The 25550-nt window shown below is 34.9% G+C and overlaps 2 protein-coding genes across 21 annotated transcripts in view; one reads left to right on the top strand and one right to left on the bottom strand.

The window, feature by feature from the left end:
* Window positions 1–15493, bottom strand: part of LOC128217999 (inactive histone-lysine N-methyltransferase 2E-like) — a 52119-nt gene extending 36626 nt beyond the window's left edge. For both annotated transcript variants that reach the window (XM_052925488.1, XM_052925487.1), the window contains exons 1-3: window positions 15153–15493; window positions 11401–11520; window positions 10407–10500 (exon numbers count right to left, since the gene is read on the bottom strand). In XM_052925488.1, coding sequence (XP_052781448.1) covers window positions 10407–10500; window positions 11401–11474 — 168 coding nt within the window. In that variant the 5' untranslated portion in view covers window positions 11475–11520; window positions 15153–15493. The remainder of the gene's footprint in view (window positions 1–10406; window positions 10501–11400; window positions 11521–15152) is intronic.
* Window positions 15494–15663: 170 nt separating this feature from the next.
* The window catches only part of LOC128215787 (calcium-dependent secretion activator 1-like), a 96673-nt gene continuing 86786 nt past the window's right edge, over window positions 15664–25550 (top strand). For 4 of the 19 annotated variants that reach the window (XM_052922358.1, XM_052922369.1, XM_052922372.1 and 1 more), the window contains exons 1-2: window positions 15667–16673; window positions 23550–23630. In XM_052922358.1, the coding sequence (XP_052778318.1) occupies window positions 15852–16673; window positions 23550–23630 (903 nt within the window). In that variant the 5' untranslated portion in view covers window positions 15667–15851. Of the gene's footprint in view, window positions 16674–23549; window positions 23631–25550 lie in introns of all 19 variants that reach the window. The other 15 variants (XM_052922357.1, XM_052922364.1, XM_052922359.1 and 12 more) reach the window with 5 other exon arrangements.

Raw genomic sequence — 25550 nt, forward strand, 5'->3', positions numbered from 1 at the left:
ATGTCATGTTGTTTGATATAAGCTAGTTCTGTTTGTATTAGCTTATTTGATTTATTTATGCAGTATTTAAATTCCGATATATTTATGTGTGCATGATAGGTTTGCATGAAATAAAATGTTTGAAACTTGCATTGTTTTATTTTTTTAAAGGTAAATACCAACTAAAAACAACCAGTATGACCATTTTAAAACAAGAACAACACCTATTTGAATGCATAGAAAAGTTGTCCAGGACACACCAGAACCCACCATTAAACATTTAAAATCTCAAAATTTTCGACTTCAGGGAGGGGACAACCCCCTCCCACACCCTCCCCCATTCTCACTTCTCCCTTAAATTTCTGTGTAGGATGAGCCCTGAAGAGGCAGGGAAAGAGTAGCCGAGAGTGCCGACACTCACTGCCATTTTTTTTAAACCTGGCTACCATGTCATTTTGAACCCCTGAGAACAGAACACCGTATTATATCATGCATAGGACGCACTTTTTTACCCCCAATTCTCGTATTAGAATTTCATCTGGGTTTTTTCCAAGTCCATTTCAGGTCGAAAATATCCGACCGGGGAAGAACGCGGTAATAGTAAGTATCTGTACTAAATCACCGAAGAGAACAACTGACTTAGGTAAAATCACGCAAGTTAACACAAGCAGAAATATATTGAATGCTTACTTTAAAATGATTTATTGAGAAATAAATTGAAAACAAGCACGAGTGTTTACTTTTTTACAAAAGGGACGCTACTCACAAAAACTCGATGTGAGTCAGCACTTTAACTGGATTGAGTTATAACGGCAATGGAGAAATCGGGAAAGGAGGTAAATATCAATTAATCGTTGTTCATGATTTTAATGTTATTTTACAAAACATCATGTTACTGTTTTAAAAAATTAATAAAGGAATGTGCATAACGCAAAGTAGCATTATTGTCACTATTAAATCTTTTCAAATGTGCGAAGGTGTGAACAACACCCGCTGTCTGTCATTAGAAAAACATCAATAGAACAAACTATTGCGATGGTAATACCGTATTAGTGTTTTAGCCAGGAATTAAAAAGGGCAGGGTGGGCAAAAAAAGGGCAGGGTGGGCCAAAATAGGGGCATGGTACTTTCTTAAATGGGAAAACAATGCGCACAATATTAGCTTTGTATTGTTATCAAAGTACATGCATGTTCATGCACACATTGTAGTAATAATATCCCTACAGATTGCTCTTAATTCTTCTTTCTTGTTCATTTTCACTTTAGACACTTTCTTTACCATCTCGGGTTGTTATCACCAGGGCTCTGAGCCTCTCACAAGGCTGAATTTTTGGGGAGAAGTCACTTCTCCCACCAATCAAATTATGGAGAACTGGGGGGACTTTAAGGAAGAGATACTTATCGTAAAACCTGAGATAAATATTGTGCCATGCCACAAAACTTTAAATTCACATTTACTTTGATTGCTTTTTCTAGATGGAATAATAAAAAAAGTGTTCTTTTTTGGCCTATCAAAAGTGTACTTGTCTAGAGTCTCCTTTTTGCAATGTATAGTTTACCTCCAAAATAAAAACAAAGACATTTAAAAAAAAACACATTTGAAACAATCAGAATGGCCTTATATATGAGCTGTTAAAAACATTTAAGTGCAGGGGGCGAATTTTGTTTTGGTACGATCAGGATAGGGTACGAATGTCACATTCAGCTTTGCTGTTGATTACTTGCCTTTTATTAAATAAATTTCAATATGCTGACATTTTAAAACAAAATGACATTTAAAATCTCTATCCTTCATGAAAACTCACTAATACTTAATAATAGAACTTAAAAATCGAGAAATACACTCCGAAAAATGGCGGTGACTTGCCGAATCTTCTACTTTTAAACATTGTACAAATGAGGAAAATACTGTAAGTAAACGCTTTATAAAGCAAATAAAAAAGTTTTGAGATTACAAAACAAATTTTTATTGTGAACATTCAACATCGAATATTGGTCATGAAGTTTTGAGTATTTGATTTTCTTAGCGCCATCTGTTTTTCAATGACCGTCTGCTTCAAACGAAACATTGTTCTAAAAAGTGTGCCTTGTTTTTACACTGCAAGTATCAATTGTTTACTAATGCTTAACAACATTTTTCATCAATTCTTCGCCTTTTCTATCGCAATTTAACAAACTTAATCATTGGACCAGTGTCAACTTTGATTGGTAAACATGGGACGTTTCAATAATTGGATGATAGATGACCCAATTATGTGATAAGGAGATTACCGATTATAAATGGCTAAAGTAATTAATTTGTAACAACATCAAAGATCGACATTTAGAGGTACAACTTCGATGTCTCAGACAAGGAATAATGTGTCATAATGAACAGCAATTAGCACCCTGATTATAAGCGTGAATTACCCGTTGATCAGACCCACGGTGATGACAGTCATGTGCCTTAGCACGCACTGATCTATGACAGATTAGGAAACGGCGACATTGACCAATGAAATACTTTTAGGGCGTAACTTTGTGATAAACAACGATCTGAATGGCCAGAAGGGCGCAAGGGGGTGGGAAAAATATGACAGGGTGTGTAAAAAGGGGCAACGGGGCGGGGTCAAAACAGGGCAGGGCGGGCCGCCCTTCCATTCCGCTTTAGCTAAAACACTACGTATGGTTGTTTGTTCGCACATTTTTCTGCTGCGTCCTATATTAACATGGGTGAAAGTTGCAAATTTTCAAAATACTGAAAAATTAAGCTGGGGGCAAAGCCATGGCCAGGGGAACAGGGGGGCCGGAGGCCCCCGGAAGCTCCAGGAATTAAGCTTTCTAAAACACATTTCAAAGCCTTTCCTGTCTTTTAATCAATCAAATCTATGTTGTATATATTTATAATATTTCTGGCAGCTTTTGTCAACATACATATGTACATAAGGCCCCTGACAGAAACATCACTCAATACTTCAATTCTTGCTCATTTATCAAGAATTCATTTAACTCTGTAACTCATTCAATTAAAGTTAAAAAATGAAAAACAGAATACAATTAAAGATTTATATTGAATAGTGTTTTGTATTTTTATCAAGTTACCAATCGGACCATTTCACACCCTTCGAATCGACTTTTGACAGCCATTGCCACCTCCATTTGTTTTTCGCAGGCTATTCAAGATCTTTAGTATTATACCCTGGGGGTACAAACTTCATTGAGCCTTTTTTATTTGATTCTATGTTTTACGAACCGCCCCTCAAAAAAACTCATTTTTGAAATAAAAATAAAATTGTGATTTCGTTTTTTTTTTTTCCGCCGATGAAACTTTATCGCGGCAAATCATTAAAAGCAGAGGACATCGCAATAGTTGTAAAAACATTGGTGTAAACATCTCTGAAAAAGTTTAAGCCAATGAAAAACATTCATCGGATTTGCAGACTGGTGCTAAAAACCTGGTATCCGGTACCTGGTACCCCCAGTATCCGGTATCACTTTCTGATACCGAATTATGTTAATATCAGGGTTAATATCAGATGATAAATTCAAGTATCCACGGTCAGTTATTAATTGCTTTTTGACAACCAATGCATACTTTAAATAACACAGTATCAACATAATCCGGTATCATAAACTGTGATAACGGCTTTTCTCGATATCGATACCTGGTACCGGGTTTTAGCTCACCCGGATAATCCTTTGCGGCAGAGTGACTTCCAGGTTATAACAGCGATAAATATGGACTAATTATCGTTCCAGGTTTGTTATTATTTATTTATTTTTATTAGATTTGTCATTTAAATGAGTTTATATTACATTATTGTGATATAATTTGAATGTCATGAGCTATAAATCGCTTGACTGTTTACCTGGACAGTTTAGTTCTGGTGGGTGGGGTAGATGGTTCAGAAAAGACTGCGGTTACTATTCTTATTGGAGTATTATTAATAACAAAAAATATCTATTCTAAAACCTTTGTTTTGAAAATTAACACAAATAATACATTAAGCTGTTTTACTATCTGACATGTAATTATGATAATCTATAATGAGGAATCTGTATGTATATTACCAGGAACAGTATAACTATTTAATAGTCTTATGAATGAACATATATAAATCATCATCAATATAAATTATGTTATTTATACTGCTCTGTGTGTTATAATACTATGTAATAATTTTTTTTAGATAAATAAGTCTGAAAGTAACTTATTTTTTTTTATAAAAAATATACTTTTAATGTTCCATTCTTTTCTTTACAGATATGATTCAAATATGCTGATGTTATCTACTGAGACCATCACTTTCAATGTAGAACATCACTACAATCGGTTGGGGTGCTAGATTGGTAGCAACATGATGTAAGCTAGTGCCTGTTGAAACTCTATTGTTGGTTGGGCATCTATTGCTTACTGGACCGCTATAATGGATGGACCATACGTGTTGGTTGAACAACAGTTACTATAAATGGATGGACCGGAAGTGTTGGTTGAACCACCAGTGTTGTTTGGACTGCTTGTTGGACAGAATGTGTGATGGACAACTAGTATTATTTGAATCACTGTTGGATAGACAGCTTTTGTTTTATCAGACAGCTATAATCAGTTGATTTACAAGTTCCTGGATCACTAGTTCCTGGCGGATCAATATTCCCTGTATAGAAGGAAACAAAAAAGCTCTTTTGCTAACTGTAACAATGACATGGTTGGTGAATTGGTATCAGACAATTTGCAGCCAAGACAACACAGTGAAGTGATAGCGAGTCCTTAAACTCAAAATGGCAAATAGATTTACCGAAAATAATTGATTATTATTATGTCACTTGTCTATTATAACCTGCATTTACAAAGTATAAAGAGTGATTAATGAAAATATGAAGTGAACTTGTCAGATAAAGCAAAAACAAATGTGCACACTTACATATTGACATGACATTAAAATAGAAAGTCATAGAGAATACATCATAGCTTTTGCTTTTCTGTGTGTTTTTTTCCCGACCAAAAAATAAAATTCCAGAAATGTAATTTTATTTTTATTTCCTCCTCCTCCGACACTTCACAACTCTGGCCGTTCATAAAACATATAATTAAAAAAAAAGGCCTTGTTTAATTTTGACAGCAGTATTTCGATTTATTTCATCGTTTATTTTTGCCTCCAATTTGCGGTATGTCGTAAAAGGATACTGAATCTTCGGCGAAAACCGGCTTTTTCTGGCATCCAAGTTTTTGTTGGCGCGGAAACTGCCGAGGTCATTCGGAGAACATTGGAATGACAATTCTTTTTTCACAAAAAGAAACGACCATTTTCGAAAACGTTTGGCTGATATCGCCAACAGAATTTTAGCACTTTTGGCAACCCTATTTATAGAACGAAATTGGGAAACCAGAAAATTTAACTATGTTTTATCTTCGATTTTGAGTAGATTGCGATGTTAATGATGGGGTATGGGGTACCCCCTCCACCCCCCGAAAAACTCCCCGGATTTACACAATTTAGAAAAATGACCCCTGAGAAGACCGAAAATACGGAATTCGGTATTAATACGGAAAACTTTCACCCATGTATTAAGGGTTTTTACCCGTTTTCTCAACTATTTTTTTGCCTGCGTCCTATCTATGCTAGCGTCCTATACATGATATAATACGGTAATATGTTAAACTTAGCATAGACAATTTATCTTCAGTACTATTAATGTACAAAGGTGAAATACCCGTTTTGGTTTAATCCTTGTTTCTCCTATCGTCATAGTTGAGAATGAGTTATTCCATCAGATTAAGTCCATTGGCTTGCAGAAATATATCCCCAGTTTTTACACGATCAACAAATTCCGACTACATATTGGAGCTGTTTGAGAACATGAAAAACCATATGCTTATACACTATAAACCTATTAAGTATATACCATTGTATTTAAGTAATTATATACAAAGGCATATCAGATTTCTGTATAGAACCTAATCTCTCAACCAGTAGTTTTCAATACAATCAGCTCTCCTATAGCAAAAGCCTTTACAATCTGCATTTACAGTATTGATCAAATGGAACCACTGTACTGGTAGCCATTAGCCCATAGAGCCTTGGGGGTGAGAAACGAACTGGTACAATCGCATAACAGGCTTTGCCTCTCCCTATACTGTTTGTTCAATAAGCGTGAAGCTTTGACAATAAGAGTATAAATAGCTTTTGAGAGTACGAACAAAACAGATATCAGAGGACAAAAGAAGTGTTTAAATAAAATTATGTAAAAGGAGTTTATAAAATAAACATTGACATTCCTTAATTTGAAGTTATACATAATACTTAATTTTCTGAATAAACATAATTGTCAGAATATAGGTTTCTATTCTTGGTAATCTGTCTGGCTTATAACCGGAAGTTTTCATCTTTTGATTCTGATCTGAAATCAAGGTCAATTACAACAACAAACCAAGGGAGGTCAGCGATTGAAATATGCAGAAACAGCGCTTATCTTTCTTACATACTCTTAATTATATTAAATTTATTAACAACGGTAGACTATAATCATAACAAAGGTAGACTGTTAATCATAATTAAGCCTTCGTCTGGCCATATTTAAACAAATGAAAATTAAACCTCACAAACTGTAGTTGGGTTGACCCAATTCCTTGTGGAGTTAATTGGATGCCAAAACAACATTTGAACCAATAACATCATTTATTTTACTATCAATTATATTCTAATGTTAACAGAGTTGTTACAGACTTTTATTCATTTTTTAGTATTTTTGAAATTGACATCTAATTTCTTAATTAGCACTTGTTTTTAAACATAAACTTTTAACTTTAAACTAACCAAATAACATATTTTTTTGTATAATCACAACATAAATCCAGGGCTCTTCCAAGGGCATGACTTGAGCGCCTAAAATTTCCATACTTTGTCCTTTTGTAACATCAAAGCGATATTGACTTTGCCGACAATTTTTAGCAAATTATAAATTTGTCAATCAGCGGGTATTAGTTTTTAGTTAATACTAATTTCTTTTGGCTTGAAAGTGACAAAAGCTGAATATAGAATCACTCTCGGGTCTCGAGAACTCAATACCCTGGTGGGGATCAAACCGACAACCTCTTGGGTCAGAGGCGGACACCTATACCACTAGATCACTCTCACCTCAAGTACTAGGCTACTGTTCCAGCAGTCAAAACATCGCAATTAGCCATTTTTGATCTGTTATCTCCTAATCTGATAATTGGGTTGGGTATCAACCAATAATGAAAACAGCACCAGCAGGCGGAGCTATTGAACGTCAACCAATCAGAATGTACATTGAGAAGACCCTGATCAAATGATAATAGTTTGTGAAAATGCGATAGAAAAAGCAAACGAATGATTAAAAATGTTGTTGAGCAAGTTGAGTTGTTAAACTTAAAAACAAGAGGCCCAAAAGGGCCTATGCTCTACTGGCATGGCTTTTGTGGTCATATCAATCCAGAGCATGTATGTATGGGTTAAAGGCAACAGACATATAGTTTATGTTTTGTGTTTGGGTTACCTGAAAACGTAGCACGTTCAACATCTGAGCCCAGAAAGTATTGTAAGCAGATTAGTTGCATGAACTACTTTAATATGTGCCAAGTAAAAGTCATCTGACAAAAAAAAAAATGCTTTCAAAACTGTACTCATAGTAAAATTTTCTGTAGTTTTAAAAGTTAAAAAAAGTTGGTCAAAAGGTCAAAGTCAAGGGCATCCTAGGACAACATTGATCAATTTGAACAAACATTCACAATCAATTGTGCTGAGATGGATGCACGAACACACAAAAAGATTTTCAAACCTTTCCAGATTTATGTTTACCAAACCTGTGAACCCTGGGTGTGGCCAGTAATGACACCAGGTGCATAACTTAAACATTCACAACCAATTTTGTTAAGATGAATGCGCAAACTACAGAACTTAAAGCTAAAAAATGGCCTTTGGGCTTTCAACAAGAACAAGGCAGAGTATTTCACAAAATCAACTGCAGAAGCAAAAAGCAAATTGTCTCTCAAAATCCTAGACTTGCAAATTGTCTCCCTTAACTCTAGACTTGAATTAACATATACATGCAGACCTGGCTAAAAATAGAAAGCATTTCTTTAAAACTTTCATGGCCCATAATCTAGGCATTCATGGGCGGATCTTGCTGGTTTTCGAAAGGAACCAAGCTCTAATGGATATCTAGATACTGTACAAGTTTCATCGAGATATAATCAAAACTGAAGACTGTATCTTGTTCACAACCAATTGTTTACACAATAGCATTTTTTTATACTATCAAGGGCCATAATCTAGGCATGCATGGGCGGATCTGGCTGGTTTTCGAAAGGAACCGAGCTCTAATGGATATCTAGATACTGTACAAGTTTCATCGAGATACAATCAAAACTGAAGACTGTATCGTGTTCACAAGCAATTGTTTACAGACGCACGACCGCACATACTACGTACACATTACCATCGCATAAGCTCTTCTGGCCTTTGGCCAGTAGAGCTAAAAACCAATTGATAATTGAATTTTACAAACAATTTACGCCATTTTAAACATTGTTGCTTTTGAAGCAGACGGTCATTGCCGCTGACAAGATGGTGCTAAGAAAATTGACAGTGATTTTTTTTCATAATAATTTTACTTTCTGTGCCTTTCCAATTGGGAAAATTAGCGTGAAAAGTCCAAAAAATGGGAAAATTATAGCATGGTCATTTTGCATATAAAATTTTTTCTGCTTTTACTGAAATTATTATATATTATATTATATGTGTCCATACAGACTTTTTCTATATCATGGTGATGCAAGACAGCAATTAGCTTAGACAAGCTTGTCTGACTTTTTTATCTTCTTACATGTATATTAAACAATGATGATTAATATGAATTCTGTACTGAGAAATGCATTTTTGAATCCAAAACACTACTCACTACAACATGTTTAAACTGGTTGTTAATTGTGTGTCCATGTAATTGAAGTCTGTGTATTAAGTTTTGCACTCAAAATCTAATTTAGTCATTATTTAGAACTAAATAGTTGAGTACAAAGATTGAGATACTTATTACACACATAAATTTCCTTTGACGCTGTGAAACTACTGAATACCATACTTCATTGACTATGGCAACAATTGTCAGGTTAAACTTTTATTGTGCATTACGAAAAATGAAAGTAAACTGAAAATTAAAACCGGAAGCAGAAAAATAACGGTGCGTCATGCAAAATATTCCCCGCAAATAAGACTGTAAACAAATATTGGCTATTTTGCAGTTACCCGGACCGGATTTTACTGGATACGAGGACGGATAATATCTGAAAGCTTGCTATCAAAAAATGTATAAAATAGAAGTAACTTCAATGAAATACGAAATTAACTTTGCAGGTAAAGTAAAAAGAAACTCTGGAAAAAGGGGAAAAAATGGAGGCTTTTTGGCAAGGGGAAAGGGCCGATATTTGGCCCTAAAATATGCCACTGATTGAATACATTACTTATTGACAAATATTTGATAGTGTTTTTGTCAAATGTTTTTGATGAAAAATTGTTTTGTAACCCCCAAACTATTTTTTTGCTTCATGTAGCTTTGACTAACAGTATTTTCCTCATATCCACGATGTCATGAAATGTGTTTGATATTGAGCATGACTTGGAACTTTCAGCAAGGGAGATAATGCCACCGACTCTTGAATTATTGCTCGTTATCTGACTGATGTCTAATTGAGAAGGTGACAAGTCAGAATTGTATGTCAATGAATAAATTATGTTTAACTCGTTTCCTGTTTTACATTTATTTCATATATTATATAATTAATTTCAGTATTTACATGTTGAATGAAAATTGTCCTAAGTAACATGAAAATGTCCTGTGTAAACTATAAAGAGGTCAGACCAAATGTCCAGAATGTCCAAAAAGTGTTCGCTTTTACCGTGATTCAATTGGCAGGCTTTTTACTATACAACCCATTTGACACATTTCCAAAAACAAAATTATTTAAAAATAAATTCCGAACTTGTTACCTCTGGTATTTTAATTCCTATTTCAAAGAATTTAGCAATAATTCTCCTCAAATGTAGGTGGAAGAACTTGTTCCCAAAATGCCTTCTAAAAGACTTTCTTGGTCAAAATCATTTTTTTCAAGAATCACAGACAGAACAAAACAAGGTATACGATTTCCACCAAAAAATTAAAGGACTTGATGGAATGTTAGACCTATTAGTATATGGAGTCATAATTTAATACCAATATTCAAATGAATTTCACAATGAGATCTGTTATCATAGTGTCACGAGGCAAAACACCTATAATACCATTTTTAAAATATGAATATTTTTTTATAACAGTGATGCACATTAATGTATTAAGCTGAACATGTATAATTGGTCTTAATGACATTGACCCCAAGAACTCGAGCAACACCTATTGCATACTAAAGCATTTTTCTTGGACTCCAAACAAACCTGATAAGGGAGACCAAAGCATCCTGGGTATGTCTGAGAAGGGGAACTGAATGCCTCTTCCGCTGACATTGACATATCCACTGGACCCTCATACCTGCAACAAACAGTAAATTTTAAACATGGTTCAAATAAGGAGTGCGCGCCCAGCGTCCAACACTTACAGTGCTCCAGGAACCCGAAAATAAAAATATCATGAGGGACACCAGAACCTCCAAGTCAGGTATCCTGGCTAACATCATAATATTTAGGAAGGATAAAGGATCAGAACTTCAAAATGCAATTTCTGCATTTAACAGCCCATAGGTACTGGTACATAGGTCAAAATGGTCACAAACATTAATGACTGTACATATTAAGAATTATAAACAGCTAAAAAATCATATGCCTACTCCAGATATTCCGGATACTGTCAGTCACCTAAAAATGAAGAAGCAGGATCAGTAAAATTTCAGATCTGTCAGTCATATGATCACTTCTTCGTAAAAACCAAGACAAGAATTTTATTAATCACCTCCGAAAAGCCAATATGGCTAAAATCAGATTGTTTCCTAAATACAGCATATGAATTCACGACTGTCCTCAAAAATGAATGACCGTGAAATTCAACTAGCATGTTCAAGAAAAAAATCAATGATTTCCTTTTCAGTCTGTCTATTTCAGTATAAAATTTTGTCTTTTTGTTTGTATTTGCAATAATAATGACTTATTACCACCACCAATTTTGCATATTGGTTACAGTTTAACATTTACAATCATATATTTCTTATGCATTTTATATTACAAATTTGAGATAGATATCACATATATATATAAAAAAGAAGAAAATTTGGGGAAAAATATTTAAAACAAAAGAAAAAGAGGATATTTGGATGATTAGGTGTCAAAAATATGAGAAAAAAACTGCCTTGCTGAATTACTATTTTCAATAATTAATATGAGAAAAATCACAATCGATAGTCGCCAACACTACAAGAACATTTTAAACTAAACTTACTCGGTGTCCTCTGCAACTGGACGTGCTATATAAGAAGGTTCAGTCACACCACCATATCGCATAAGAACACTCATCTTTCACGTTAAGGTCTTCACATTGCTAAACAGGCCTTCTGGCAGTCTGCAACAAACAAACTAGTCTAAATAATAGACGTGTTATACGTTTTACGTGTGCTTGTATCTATATATCCGTTGTAAATTATTTGTCTAAACGGGAATGTGCAAAAAACGGGGGTGTTTTAAAAATATTGAAATTGTTTTAAGTGAAGTATTTTATGGTTGAAATTGACCATAAAGAGTTATATTCATATTTTACCATGTTAGTGAAATGTTATTTTGCACTAAACAAGCATTTAATGCATTAAAACAAGTTAATTGTTTACCTTTCCAATAAAACGAAAGTTGACTGACACAGACAACAATTATGCAAAGGGGAACAACTCGATACAATTGTAATAACTCGGCCTCCTCTAATCTTGACTAGGCCTTCTCCGACAAAGCTTCGAGATAGACCTCGTTATACAATCGTAACAACTCAGCCATGGCCGAAATGTTCCGAGCGATTTAAAACTGTGCCCTGAAGCCTTGACAGAATGATATAAAGAAAAGCTGTCAAACTCATAATTTTAAGTTGGATATTTATTTTTTGTGTACGGAATTAATATAAAATAACAATATCTGGTAATATTTCTTGTTTTTATGATAATTTATAGACGCTATACAGGGTTCTCAAAATGTTTGAGTTGAACAGGCCAAATTGAATTTGTAACAGGCTTTCTAGGGGGGCCCATGGCATCCGCCCCCCCCCCCACCCCGACTTTTTTTAAAACAAGAATGCAATTTCCTGCATTCTGAGCCATTAAGGGTACTGTTTTTCTAGGAGTTCTGAAGTGAAAAAATAAATTAAAAAAACACTTATAATTCGGTCATACATACATATTTTGCGAATCCTAAAAGTTCATTCATATTTGCAGTGAATTCAAACATTTCAGCCGTGATTAGAAGTTTTTCACACGATGATTATTGACTATAATTTTTCCGATAATCTTACAATCTAGACGCAGACGCGGTAAACACGGTAGATGGTTAACTAGCCTGGAGAAAAATGGGATCATATGGTATTCAACTGAGCGATTTAAATACAATACATTGCCAGGCGACTTTAATCTAAAGTCTAACTTACCGGTATTAAAACATGTATTGAAATGTGTCGTACATGTCGGCTGCATATCAAACGGAAAAAGATGGTGTGCTCATGCTCTGACTTCAGAAAGTGTATCGTTTGATCTGCAGCCGACATACACGACACATTTCAATACATGTGTTAATTAGTTATCCTTTCGCAGGTGTTTGTGATGGGATGGGACTTACATTAGGCAAATAAGTAACAATTGATTATTGCGGATTTATTATTGTAATGATTAATGAAATGTGTCTTAAAACCTGCCATTTAGCCTGTGTATACGCTAAGCCTTATCATAAGTAAAATGTAAGTTTTATTTCGGACGTGGAAAAAATTGACACGGTGAACAATATCCAAAATATTTGCATTATACAGTCAGCAAAATGTGTCTCCTGTGATCTAAGTGTTTGGACCGATTACACCCATCTGCAATCACGGCCAATTAGAAGATATCGAGTGTTCATCGTAGCAAAACATCTATTTTTAGCAGATCGTCGCGTAAATCTGATGGTTGTAATTTTGCCACTTTTATTGGGGTGTCTATGTTCTTTTTTTTACATCGACAATGTTTTCTTCTAACAGGTAACCGTAACAGCGCATGCGCGAATTACGGAGAATTCTTACCAATATGATTTCGAATCTGAAGACTCTTACATACGCCGAAGTAAGAATAGATAATCAGTATTAAAATAGGTCAGAAAAGAATGTGACCTTATGGTTTCTACAACAATTCTAACCAGCCGATTTCTGGTTTTAAGCGGTCAAATAGGCCGGCGGCCAATTCATTTTGAGAACCCTGGCTATGTGCTTTAACCCGGAATCCTGGTCGGAACAACTACCCACTTTTGATACTAAACAATTTGTACGTGAAGGATTTGCCATATCAAAAATCTAAAAAAAATCTGTCAACGTACAATTACTTGGACTACAAACGAACATGTTTTAACAATAAAATATTTGCAACAGTTACATGTTACTAAAAGATAATGCAAAAGAATAGAGACAAATAAGTCTTGATTTTATCTTCAAATATAAATGATACTGCTGGGGGAGGGAAGGGGCGTGGTTACAATTGACTGGTGCTCTACATGAACAAGGCTTGCTGATAATGGCCAATAGTTGTGGACTTCGGCAGGGTTCCCGCTGGCGATCGCCATTGTCGCCATTTGCGACAAAATCGCAAAAGTGGCGACAACTTTTCAAATTTGGCGAATTTATGGCGACAACGATTTTTTTCTAAAATATTTTCTTAAAATGACGTAAGTGGTGACCATGCGGCCTGCATGATAATCGATTCTGTCACTGTCATAAATCAAGCGCATCTGCTGGTGCGACAACAAAAATTAATCCGATATTTAGGGCAAGCAGTCACGGCCCAGTCAACACCTCGCTAATTATTGCAGAATTTTATTGCTTTCACGGATAAACAATGACATCCTTTAATTGTTAACAGTTATGTCTCTTATTAGCAAACAATTTTAATATTTAGCTCAACAGCCTTGTTGTTGCGTAATTATCGAGTTAGTTTTAAATATGCAAATCGTAGAATTTTATGTTGTCGGAAAGTCACGTGATATGCAAATTTCGTAATGACGTTTACGCGCTAAAAATAGACTTGCTTTCGGTTTTGTCGCAATTTGTAATTGCTATAAATGCAGCATTCTAAGAGTTCAAAAAGTGTCAAAAAGATTAACAGAAATCAAATAAATAGGATTAAACCCCATTTGATAAAGCTTCTAATATGTTGGCTGGAGTAAAGAGTAGGTAGACAAATTTCTATTAGGAAAGTTATGGCCCTAGTTTGACAATGTATATTTCTTTGAGTTTCCATTTATTTTAAATTTATCTCATAATTTCACAAATGTATTCTTTTATTGTATGCAGGCATTAGACTGAAATCAACATATTGATGTTTATGTCACATTTTTTGCAATATATTTTTATTTATATACTAGTCCATATACAATGAATTTTGTCAACAGAATAACAATTTGCTATTAATATCTTGTGCTTCATGTACAACAAAATGTTATGATTTGCACGACAATGTGCTAATTAAATGCAATTTAAGGCTCTTAAAATGCTTAAACCCCATGAGCTTCAGGGGGCTTCGCCCCCTTGGCCCCCACAAGGGCGCTGCCCTGGACCCGCCCGCGAAAAAGTGGCGACAACTTTTTAGAACCCAGGGGGAACCCTGCTTCGGCTTTAATTTCAATGTCACAAAACTGAAATGAAAGGTATGATAAACCTTTAAAATGGTCTTACATTGTAAATGGATAAATTTTGTCAAAAGCGATGACTTTTTTCAACCAATATTATCATTTCACAATTTAACTATCAAATGTAGGGTACAAATGTATTTGAAAACAGCAAAATTGTTGAGTGATATTAATAACAGATGACATAATCTACTTAACTTATCAACACTAAACACACAAATGTTTAACATCAAGCTGCTTATAGCTCTTTGTCCATTACATTCCACAATAGAAATCACAGCTTAACCGTACGTCAATTGACGTTTATTTCACGGTTTTTATTAATAATTTGAATATTCAAAGTTTACACACCTCGAAGAAATCCACATAGACTTTATGATACAACTGGCACAAACGTTAATGTTCTGAACAACACTAAATTGTCAAAAACTAACGTTTTCTATCGAGAAAAAAGAAATTCATCCGAAATCTGGGTCGTTCAGTTTTTATAAACAAACACCATTTTATCGATGTTGCATATCGCAACAGCGGTCAAAACACTTGGAAATATATGCAATATAATTGTATTCCACTGACAAACGTGATGTCATAGCTGTTATATCCATTTTTACAATCACTGACGCAAAATTTAACTTCAAAACACCGAATTATCGAGAGAATTGATTATGGCGGCCATTAAAATTTGCGACTGAGGGTTGAACATTTGCGTACCGCGGCGTTCTTGTGGTGTGACGTCACAAATACATAATTAAAATAAAAAATAATTTAAAGGTTTTCGAACCATTTATAAATTTAAGACAAAAGGCTGATACTAAATTGATAAATTATTTATCTTAAATATAGAGATAAGTAAAAACTACATAAAATCAACTTCCGGATACTTTTGCGCATGCGTACTTTAATGCTAATTGTCAAGTACCTGCTGCAAATTGACAGTCGAGTTAGATGTTGCTGATGCTGACAGCATCCTAGAAAACTTGCTTAAAGGCAAACGCATTTTCAATGTAGCTTTGATTTTAACTTCAAAGTTATACAGTATAAAAGGTTATCATGCTTGACCCGTCGTCCAGTGAGGAGGAATCGGAGAATGAGGTTGTGGAAGATGAAAATTCAGATGTGCTCAGCATCCCTAGCATTGAGCAGAGGAGTTTATCCACAAGTGGGGACAACTTGAGTGCAGTGACTGGAGTCCAGATTCATTCGCGTTCAAACAGCATACGTCCAAGCAGCCCAAGTGTCCAACCAGTAGAAAGACATCAGGTAGCTGAAAGGGAAAAGGTACATGTAGAACAATTAGATGCGGAGAAATTGGAAAAAGAGGAAGAAGAGCGGAAAAAGAGATTACAGTTGTATGTTTTCGTCATGAGATGTATTGCATACCCATTCAATGCAAAGCAACCGACTGACATGGCTAGAAGACAGACTAAAATCACAAAACAGCAGTTACAAACTATTAAGGAACGTTTTCATGCATTTCTAAATGGAGAAACAAACATTGTTGCAGATGAGGCATTTACAAATGCTGTACAAAGTTATTATGAAGTTTTTTTGAAGAGTGATCGGGTCATGAATATGGTCAAAAGTGGTGGTTCATCTGCAAATGACTTTCGTGAAGTGTTTAAAAACAATATTGAAAAAAGAGTGAGAAGCCTTCCAGAAATTGATGGACTAAGTAAAGAAACCGTTCTTAGCTCTTGGATGACAAAATTTGATTTAATATTTCGTGGTGAAGAAGATCCAAGAAAGCAGGCCCAGAGAACAATAACTGCTGCTTCTGAGTTGATCCTGAGCAAGGAACAACTTTATGAAATGTTCCAAAACATTCTTGGGGTGAAAAAATATGAACACCAGATTTTATATAATGCATGCCAGGTAATATGGTTTACCATTTGTTAGAATTTTGACATTATATTTTATACATTCACATAGTTTAAATTGTTTAATCTTATTTAAATCTTAAAGAATTTGCCATCATGAAATAAGTTGTATATAGTTGCATATATATATGTTATTTAACTTAACTAGTTAAATAACTTTTGACGTGACATTATAGATGAAAAATGTTGAAAATAATGTGCATGAATATAATGCTGTAAATCATCAAATGACATTTATAAACAGACTATTATATTATTGTAATTCGATATAAACTTTATTTCAAAATGTTTAACAAATTCTGCATTAAATGGCTATTCATGTAATATCCTCTAAATATAATACCCAGCTTGCATTTCAGCTAAAAAGTGAAATAATAGATTAAAATGTTACATACATATATATAGCATATTTAAACTGAAAGAATGATATAAAACCTTGATGTTTTAGTTTTTTGAGACTGTGTTTCAAACTTAGACTTAAGAATAGATGTCGGTGAATAGTCCAGTACTTGAATAAAACCAAGTGCAAAACAATTGAATGATTTTCCTAATCCAATTAATATGGTGTAATGAATTTTTTAACTTAAAACCTTTATGGTTGTGATAGCCTGTGAAATTCACAGACTGGGATTGCCACTGGGTGCCATAAATCTAGCATTTCTAATCAGTGTTTATTTCTGGGCTGGTTAAATATTAATATTTGTTTGGGAAATAATGTCCATCATTGCAAACCATATTGAATATAATTTTAGGGCTTAATACCGGGTGAAAATGTCTACATTTTACATTAAAAATTGTCCATATTTTTTTTTATTTAGACAGTCCAAGCATGCTCTTTTTTTATTGATGTGAGCCCTAAATTAAACCCTGCCTGCAGAGTGCATATGATGACCCCCTGCAGCTAGAGGTGTACATGTCTCATATTAAAAATTTCATTAAACACAATTTAAATTGTATTGTATAATATTATATTTCAAAAGATACTGCTTATAAGATAATAAGGAGATCAGATAAAACAATTGGGATTCCTGACATGCTTTTTGAGCTGTAGACCGCTAGGCCTGCAGACTTTTATTACTGTAAATCGGAATCTACCGTTTTTACAATTGACGAATGAACGCGCGCATGGGTGTATCAATCCCAGTACTGTTAAAACTGCAGGGGGCAACTGCCTAATTTAATTTACCATCTGCTCTAATTATCTAGCTATGGAGCTGCGTTCTGCATATTAAGTAGCTTTTTTAAAGGAGAGCTGTAATGATTAATTATGATATGTTGTGCGTTTTTTATAGTGGTAATAAGAAGTGTTTTTGTGTATTAAATTATGCAATTAATATCATAGAAATGCAATATAAAAAGCAGAATACGCAGATTGTTACAAAATGAACGCTAACTGAATATTTTTGTCATGGCTGGAGAACTAGATTTTAAGATACATATGTACCATATAAATTATCTGGGTCATTGGATTCAGACTTATTCCCCGAAAATAAACCCAGAGAACTCTGTTAACTAAAAAAAACATGGATTTTATTGAAGATGCAATGCTAAGATATCAAGCCCAAATGTTTTTAAATGAAATAATATATTTCATTTTATCCCATAATCCTTTTTTTAGGATTGTAATTCATTCATTAGTATCTTTTCTATGTTTAAAATAGCCTAAAATCAATTCTTACTTGACAACTTTCGTATGCATACATTATGCTATAAAAGAGCTTGTCTTGTCTATATTTAAGCGGGATTTTTTTTTGGGGGGGGGGAGAATGAACACTGTTTGCAAGGAGAAACAGCATTCAAAAAGCAGTAAATTGCACCAATAAAAATCACTGGAATATGACTGTACTTATCTATTGTCATGCACTTTATTTCTGCCTCGAAAACTAGCTATGCATCACTAATTTGTAATGTATTTGAGAGACTCTTTTGTTGTCTTCTATTCCAATAAATGGGACAAAATGTTAGATCATAACTTAAAGGGACTGTACACCAGATTGGCACCAAAAAAAGTTTTTTTCTGTAACCAATCTCAGGACAATTATCTTATAGAATGTGTTACGCTTTGATATCATAATTGTAAAAAAAAATACCAAAATGTAAAAAAAAATTGTGTCAGAGACCGGGTTCGAACCTGTGTCGCCAAAATTGCAGTCCAGCGTCGTATCCACTGAGCTACGACGGCTTACTCCAACTGGGTGACATAATTAAGCTATATACCTACCTCGGTAATATCATGTGATAACACCGACTAGCCAATCAGGAAAGAATTCTACCTGGTAGACATACCCAGTAATCTTTTTTAATGGAAAAATATGAAATAAATGCTAAACTTAAATAGATTGTAAACTATGTGGTACTTCAGTTAGTAAGTTTCAATGCATTGTACACATATAAACTTGGCATCAGTCAGTTTTTCGACAATTTTCTCTTTTTTTGCTATTTTATCATACAGAGTACAGCCCCTTTAATAAGTCTAAATAAATTCAAAATAGTAATTCTCCACTTTAAAACATGAACATGATATTGTATGTCCCGAAAATGTAAATGTTTGCTCTCCCACAGAATTATTGAGAAATAAATAAATGGCCACTGTTTCATAATGATGTAATGTGTTACTGCATGTAAAATGAGTCTGGTTTTTCTATCAGCTCAATTATTTAAGACAATCTTGGTTAGGGGGAATCCCTCCCCCCTCCTATTCAGGCAATGCTAATAGACTATGGCAGTGAGCTAGTGAAAGAGAAATCAATTTTATGGTGCTTGATAGTTCTTTTGGGAACAAGATGGTTGTTTCTAGTTTGTACTCAAGATTGTTAGCCAGAAATGCAAATATATATTATTATCTTATTGCCTGCCAAACTGGCAGTTAGACAGAAAGTAAGTTTGCTTAAAATAAATATGATGGTTTATTAATATGAACCAAAAACCAAACATGGTTGGCATAAAAGACATTGTTTTGACAAAGTTGGTTTAACTTGTGAAACAAACTATTTTTTTAACATTTGTTCAAAGTAGTTGTCTGACAGCATCATTTTGACAATATTTATTTTGTTTTTCAGCTCAAATTAGTATAAACAAATTCATATCTTAGCTCATTTGTAAAGATAACTGTTATCAGATTGGTATAAAAATTACAGGTGTCCATTTTGATATGCCAAACCCATGACATCTTGGGTGAAAGGCAGACACCTTTACCACTAGACCACTCTCATTTTAGGGCAATATATTTAGCTTATATCCAGCAGTAGCAGTTTATTCTTTATTTAATTGAACATTCCTTATATTATTTTGTGGAGAAAAAGCAGAGGTAAGCCGGTTTTAGAGGTTATTACCCACAGTAATGTTTAATCAATTTAATTGAAACCAATATCTCAGTAATGGGGAACTACCCTCTTCAACATTCCCAGAGTCTCGTTGGACTAGACTTGACTTTATATAAATAGTAAATACGCAATTGTTATAAGGAAACAAATTGAACAGATTACAGTCATTTTGGAGTCTCAGGCTTATATTTTGTTCTCTGAAAATGTCCCTATTATTTGCAGCGTGGAAATTCAATTACTTAGTCTCTGACAGATTAATCTTTAATTAATCATTTCACGTCAGTTTTCGTTTTGATTAAGAAGCTATCCTCCAAGAGTACTAGAATACTTAAACTTCACTTAGGAATTCAGGGTTTGAACAATTGCAGAATATGTTCTCAGAATATAATCCATTAGCAAATTCTATTATAAAATGCGAAGAACAGTTTTGTAAAAGTTGCCTTTTTTATCCGTTATATCAATACCGGTATAACACAAAATATATACGAAACCAGAAAACAGATGTTAGGTAGTACTTGTGCAAGCCCTTCAATGCTTAAGGAAATTGATACTTGTTTATGAACAAAATTGATGATGTCATTTTTTCTCTCTAAATGTTGGGCTGCATTGCCTGGCATAGCTACAGCACATGGTTTTCTTGCATTTCAAATTTTTCAACTTATTAAGTGGAATAATTATGGTTGCTTTGTTTTTTGTGGTATTTTAATTCATTAAGTTTGCTGTTATTCAACTGGACAATGCAGACAAGTGTTAAGCAGTTGGCCCAACAGTCCACTATTTGAAATGAATAAGTTTGCTGTTATTCAACTGGACAATGCAGACAAGCATAAGCAGTTGGCCCAACAGTCCACTATTTGAAATGAATAAGTTTGCTGTTATTCAACTGGACAATGCAGACAAGCATATGCAGTTGGTCCAACAATCCACTATTTGAATTGAATAAGTTTGCTGTTATTCAACTGGACAATGCAGACAAGCATATGCAGTTGGTCCAACTATCCACTATTTGAAATGAATAAGTTTGCTGTTATTCAACTGGACAATGCAGACAAGCATAAGCAGTTGGCTCAACTGTCCACTATTTGAAATGAATAAGTTTGCTGTTATTCAACTGGACAATGCAGACAAGCATAAGCAGTTGGCCCAACAATCTGCTATTTGAATTGAATAAGTTTGCTGTTATTCAACTGGACAATGCAGACAAGTGTTAAGCAGTTGGCTCAACTGTCCACTATTTGAAATGAATAAGTTTGCTGTTATTCAACTGGACAATGCAGACAAGCATAAGCATTTGGCCCAACAGTCCACTATTTGAAATGAATAAGTTTGCTGTTATTCAACTGGACAATGCAGACAAGCATAAGCAGTTGGCCCAACAATCTTCTATTTGAATTGAATAAGTTTGCTGTTATTCAACTGGACAATGCAGACAAGCATAAGCAGTTGGCCCAACAATCTGCTATTTAAATTGAATAAGTTTGCTGTTATTCAACTGGACAATGCCGACAAGCATAAGCAGTTGGCCCAACAGTCCATTATTTGAATTGAATAAGTTTGCTGTTATTCAACTGGACAATGCAGACAAGCATAAGCAGTTGGCCCAACAATCCACTATTTGAATTGAATAAGTTTGCTGTTATTTAACTGGACAATGCAGACAAGCATAAGCAGTTGGCCCAACAGTCCGCTATTTGAATTGAACAAGTTTGCTGTTATTCAACTGGACAATGCAGACAAGCATAAGCAGTTGGCCCAACAGTCCGCTATTTGAATTGAATATGTTTGCTGTTATTCAACTGGACAATGCAGACAAGTGTTAAGCAGTTGGCCCAACAGTCCGCTATTTGAAATGAATAAGTTTGCTGTTATTCAACTGGACAATGCAGACAAGCATAAGCAGTTGGCCCAACAATCCACTATTTGAATTGAATAAGTTAGCTGTTATTCAACTGGACAATGCAGACAAGCATAAGCAGTTGGCCCAACAGTCCGTTATTTGAATTGAATAAGTTTGCTGTTATTCAACTGGACAATGCAGACAAGCATAAGCAGTTGGCCCAACAGTCCACTATTTGAATAGAATATGTTTGCTGTTATGCAACTGGACAATGCAGACAAGTGTTAAGCAGTTGGCCCAACAGTCCGCTATTTGAAATGAATAAGTTTGCTGTTATTCAACTGGACAATGCAGACAAGCATAAGCAGTTGGCCCAACAATCCACTATTTGAATTGAATAAGTTTGCTGTTATTCAACTGGACAATGCAGACAAGCATAAGCAGTTGGCCCAACAGTCCGCTATTCGAATTGAATATGTTTGCTGTGTTTCAGCTGGACAATGCAGACAAGCATAAGCAGTTGGCCCAACAATCCACTATTTGAATTGAATAAGTTTGCTGTTATCCAACTGGACAATGCAGACAAGCATAAGCAGTTGGCCCAGCAGTCCACTATTTGAATTGAATAAGTTTGCTGTTATTCAACTGGACAATGCAGACAAGCATAAGCAGTTGGCCCAACAATCCACTATTTGAATTGAATAAGTTTGCTGTTATTCAACTGGACAATGCAGACAAGCATAAGCAGTTGGCCCAACAGTCCACTATTTGAAATGAATAAGTTTACTGTTATTCAACTGGACAATGCAGACAAGCGTAAGCAGTTGGCACAACAGTCCGTTTATTTGAATTGAATATGTTTGCTGTGTTTCAGCTGGACAATGCAGACAAGCATAAGCAGTTGGCCCAACAGTCCGCTATTTGAATTGAATAAGTTTGCTGTTATTCAACTGGACAATGCAGACAAGCATAAGCAGTTGGCCCAACAATCCACTATTTGAATTGAATAAGTTTGCTGTTATTCAACTGGACAATGCAGACAAGCATAAGCAGTTGGCCCAACAGTCCACTATTTGAATTGAATAAGTTTGCTGTTATTCAACTGGACAATGCAGACAAGCATAAGCAGTTGGCCCAACAGTCCACTATTTGAATTGAATAAGTTTGCTGTTATTCAACTGGACAATGCAGACAAGCATAAGCAGTTGGCCCAACAATCCACTATTTGAATTGAATAAGTTTGCCGTTATTCAACTGGACAATGCAGACAAGCGTAAGCAGTTGGCCCAACAGTCCACTATTTGAAATGAATATGTTTACTGTTATTCAACTGGACAATGCAGACAAGCGTAAGCAGTTGGCACAATAGTCCGTTTATTTGAATTGAATAAGTTTGCTGTTATTCAGCTGGACAATGCAGACAAGCATAAGCAGTTGGCCCAACAGTCCGCTATTTGAATTGAATAAGTTTGCTGTTATTCAACTGGACAATGCAGACAAGCATAAGCAGTTGGCCCAACAATCCACTATTTGAATTGAATAAGTTTGCTGTTATTCAACTGGACAATGCAGACAAGCATAAGCAGTTGGCCCAACAGTCCGCTATTTGAAATGAATAAGTTTGCTGTTATTCAACTAGACAATGCAGACAAGCGTAAGCAGTTGGCACAACAGTCCGTTATTTGAATTGAATATGTTTGCTGTGTTTCAGCTGGACAATGCAGACGAGCAGGCGGCCCAAGTTAGACGAGAGCTGGATAGTCGTCTGCAGCAAGTGGAACAGATGTGCAAGGTATAGAAAGCATTTTTAGCTTAACCATCCTTAACTCTCCATTAGGATGTGTATTCCATTGTATATCACAGAAACAAATCTCCAAATATCTTGTGATTAATCACATGGTGGTTTAGTTTAGACTATAGACTAAGACTATATTGTCAAATAATTCTGCACTTTTCATTGTTTCCATAATTATAAGCACCTTAACTGAGTTTATACTATTTGTTAAACCTGATGACAGTGGCAAGGAACCGTATTTTCTCGACTATTAAGACGGGGAAATTTGGTCCTGATTTTGAACCTTAAAGAAGGGGGCTCGTCTTATAGGCGAGTCTATATGAATTTCATAAAGAATAGAGTCATAATCAGGAATATTCAACATAAGGTATTCAACTGACTGATTTATTGTCTGTGGATGACACCCCAATAAAAGTGACACGATCACACCCATCGGATTAAGACGACCATAGATCTGCTGTGTTTTGCTACGATGAACACTCAATATAGCACATGTTATCGGTCCAAACACGTTGTCTTTCACAGCAGACATATTTAGTTACCTTTAAAATAAAAATATTTTTACATTTTTTTTTTTTTAAAAGCATTGTTATTTTTTCTATGTCGTAAATAAAACTTACTTTTTCCTATAAGGCTTTGTATATATTATGCAAATGCATGTAACTAGCAGATTTCAATACATATTTCATTAATGTTATTACATTAATTTATCTGCAATCATCAAAGGTTATTTATTACTCAAAATTTAAGTCCCATCAACTGCAATCCAAACAAACACTTGCGAAAATATAACTCATTAACACATGTAATGGAATTTGTTCTGTTTGTCGGCTGCAGATCAAACAGTACAATTTGTGACATCACAGCATGAGCTGTGTAAAGATCAAAGATGCACTGCAATGGTTTGTATTTAAATAGGTCAATCAAATACCATATGAACCCACTTAAATCCCAAAATTGCATCTAGGCTGGTTCAAACATACCATACCATCAGAAAATAAAAATCAATAATCCCAAGCAAATGAACAAATTTAGTTGATATTTGACTGTTAAGCTTGAACATTATCACAGACTTGGAGAATTTCAAGTGCTGGATTTGCTTTAAAAATCTACCCCGTTTTATAAACGAGTCAAGACAAAAACACCAGATTTCATGGGCAAAGTAGGGGGTTCGTCTTATAAGCGTTATAGTCGGGAAAATACGGTACTCAGTTTGTAATACCTGATGACAGTCACGAGGTAATCAGTTTGTAATACCTGATGACAGTTGCGAGGTAATCAGTTTGTAATACCTGATGACAGTCGCGAGGTAATCAGTTTGTAATACCTGATGACAGTTGCGAGGTTATCAGTTTGTAATACCTGATGACAGTCGTGAGGTACTCAGTTAGTAAAACCTGATGACAGTCGCGAGGTAATCAGTTTGTAATACCTGATGACAGTTGTGAGGTACTCAGTTAGTAATACCTGATGGCAATTGTGAGGTACTCAGTTTGCAATACCTGATGACAGTCACGAGGTACTCAGTTTGTAATACCTGATGACAGTCGCGAGGTAATAAGTTTGTAATACCTAATGACAGTTGTGAGGTACTCAGCTTGTAATACCTGATGACAGTCGCGAGGTTATCAGTTTGTAATACCTGATGACAGTCGCAAGTTATTCAGTTTGCAATACCTGATGACAGTTGTGAGGTACTCAGTTAGTAATACCTGATGACAGTCGCAAGTTATTCAGTTTGCAATACCTGATGACAGGTGCGAGGTACTCAGCTTGTTATACCTGATGACAGTTGTGAGGTACTCAGTTAGTAATACCTGATGACAGTTGTGAGGTTCTCAGTTTGTAATACCTGATGACAGTCGCGAGGTAATCAGTTTGTAATACCTGATGACAGTCGCGAGGTAATCAGTTTGT

The sequence above is a fragment of the Mya arenaria genome, chromosome 14 (assembly GCF_026914265.1).
Source record: "Mya arenaria isolate MELC-2E11 chromosome 14, ASM2691426v1".
NCBI classification, from domain to species: Eukaryota; Metazoa; Mollusca; class Bivalvia; order Myida; family Myidae; genus Mya; species Mya arenaria.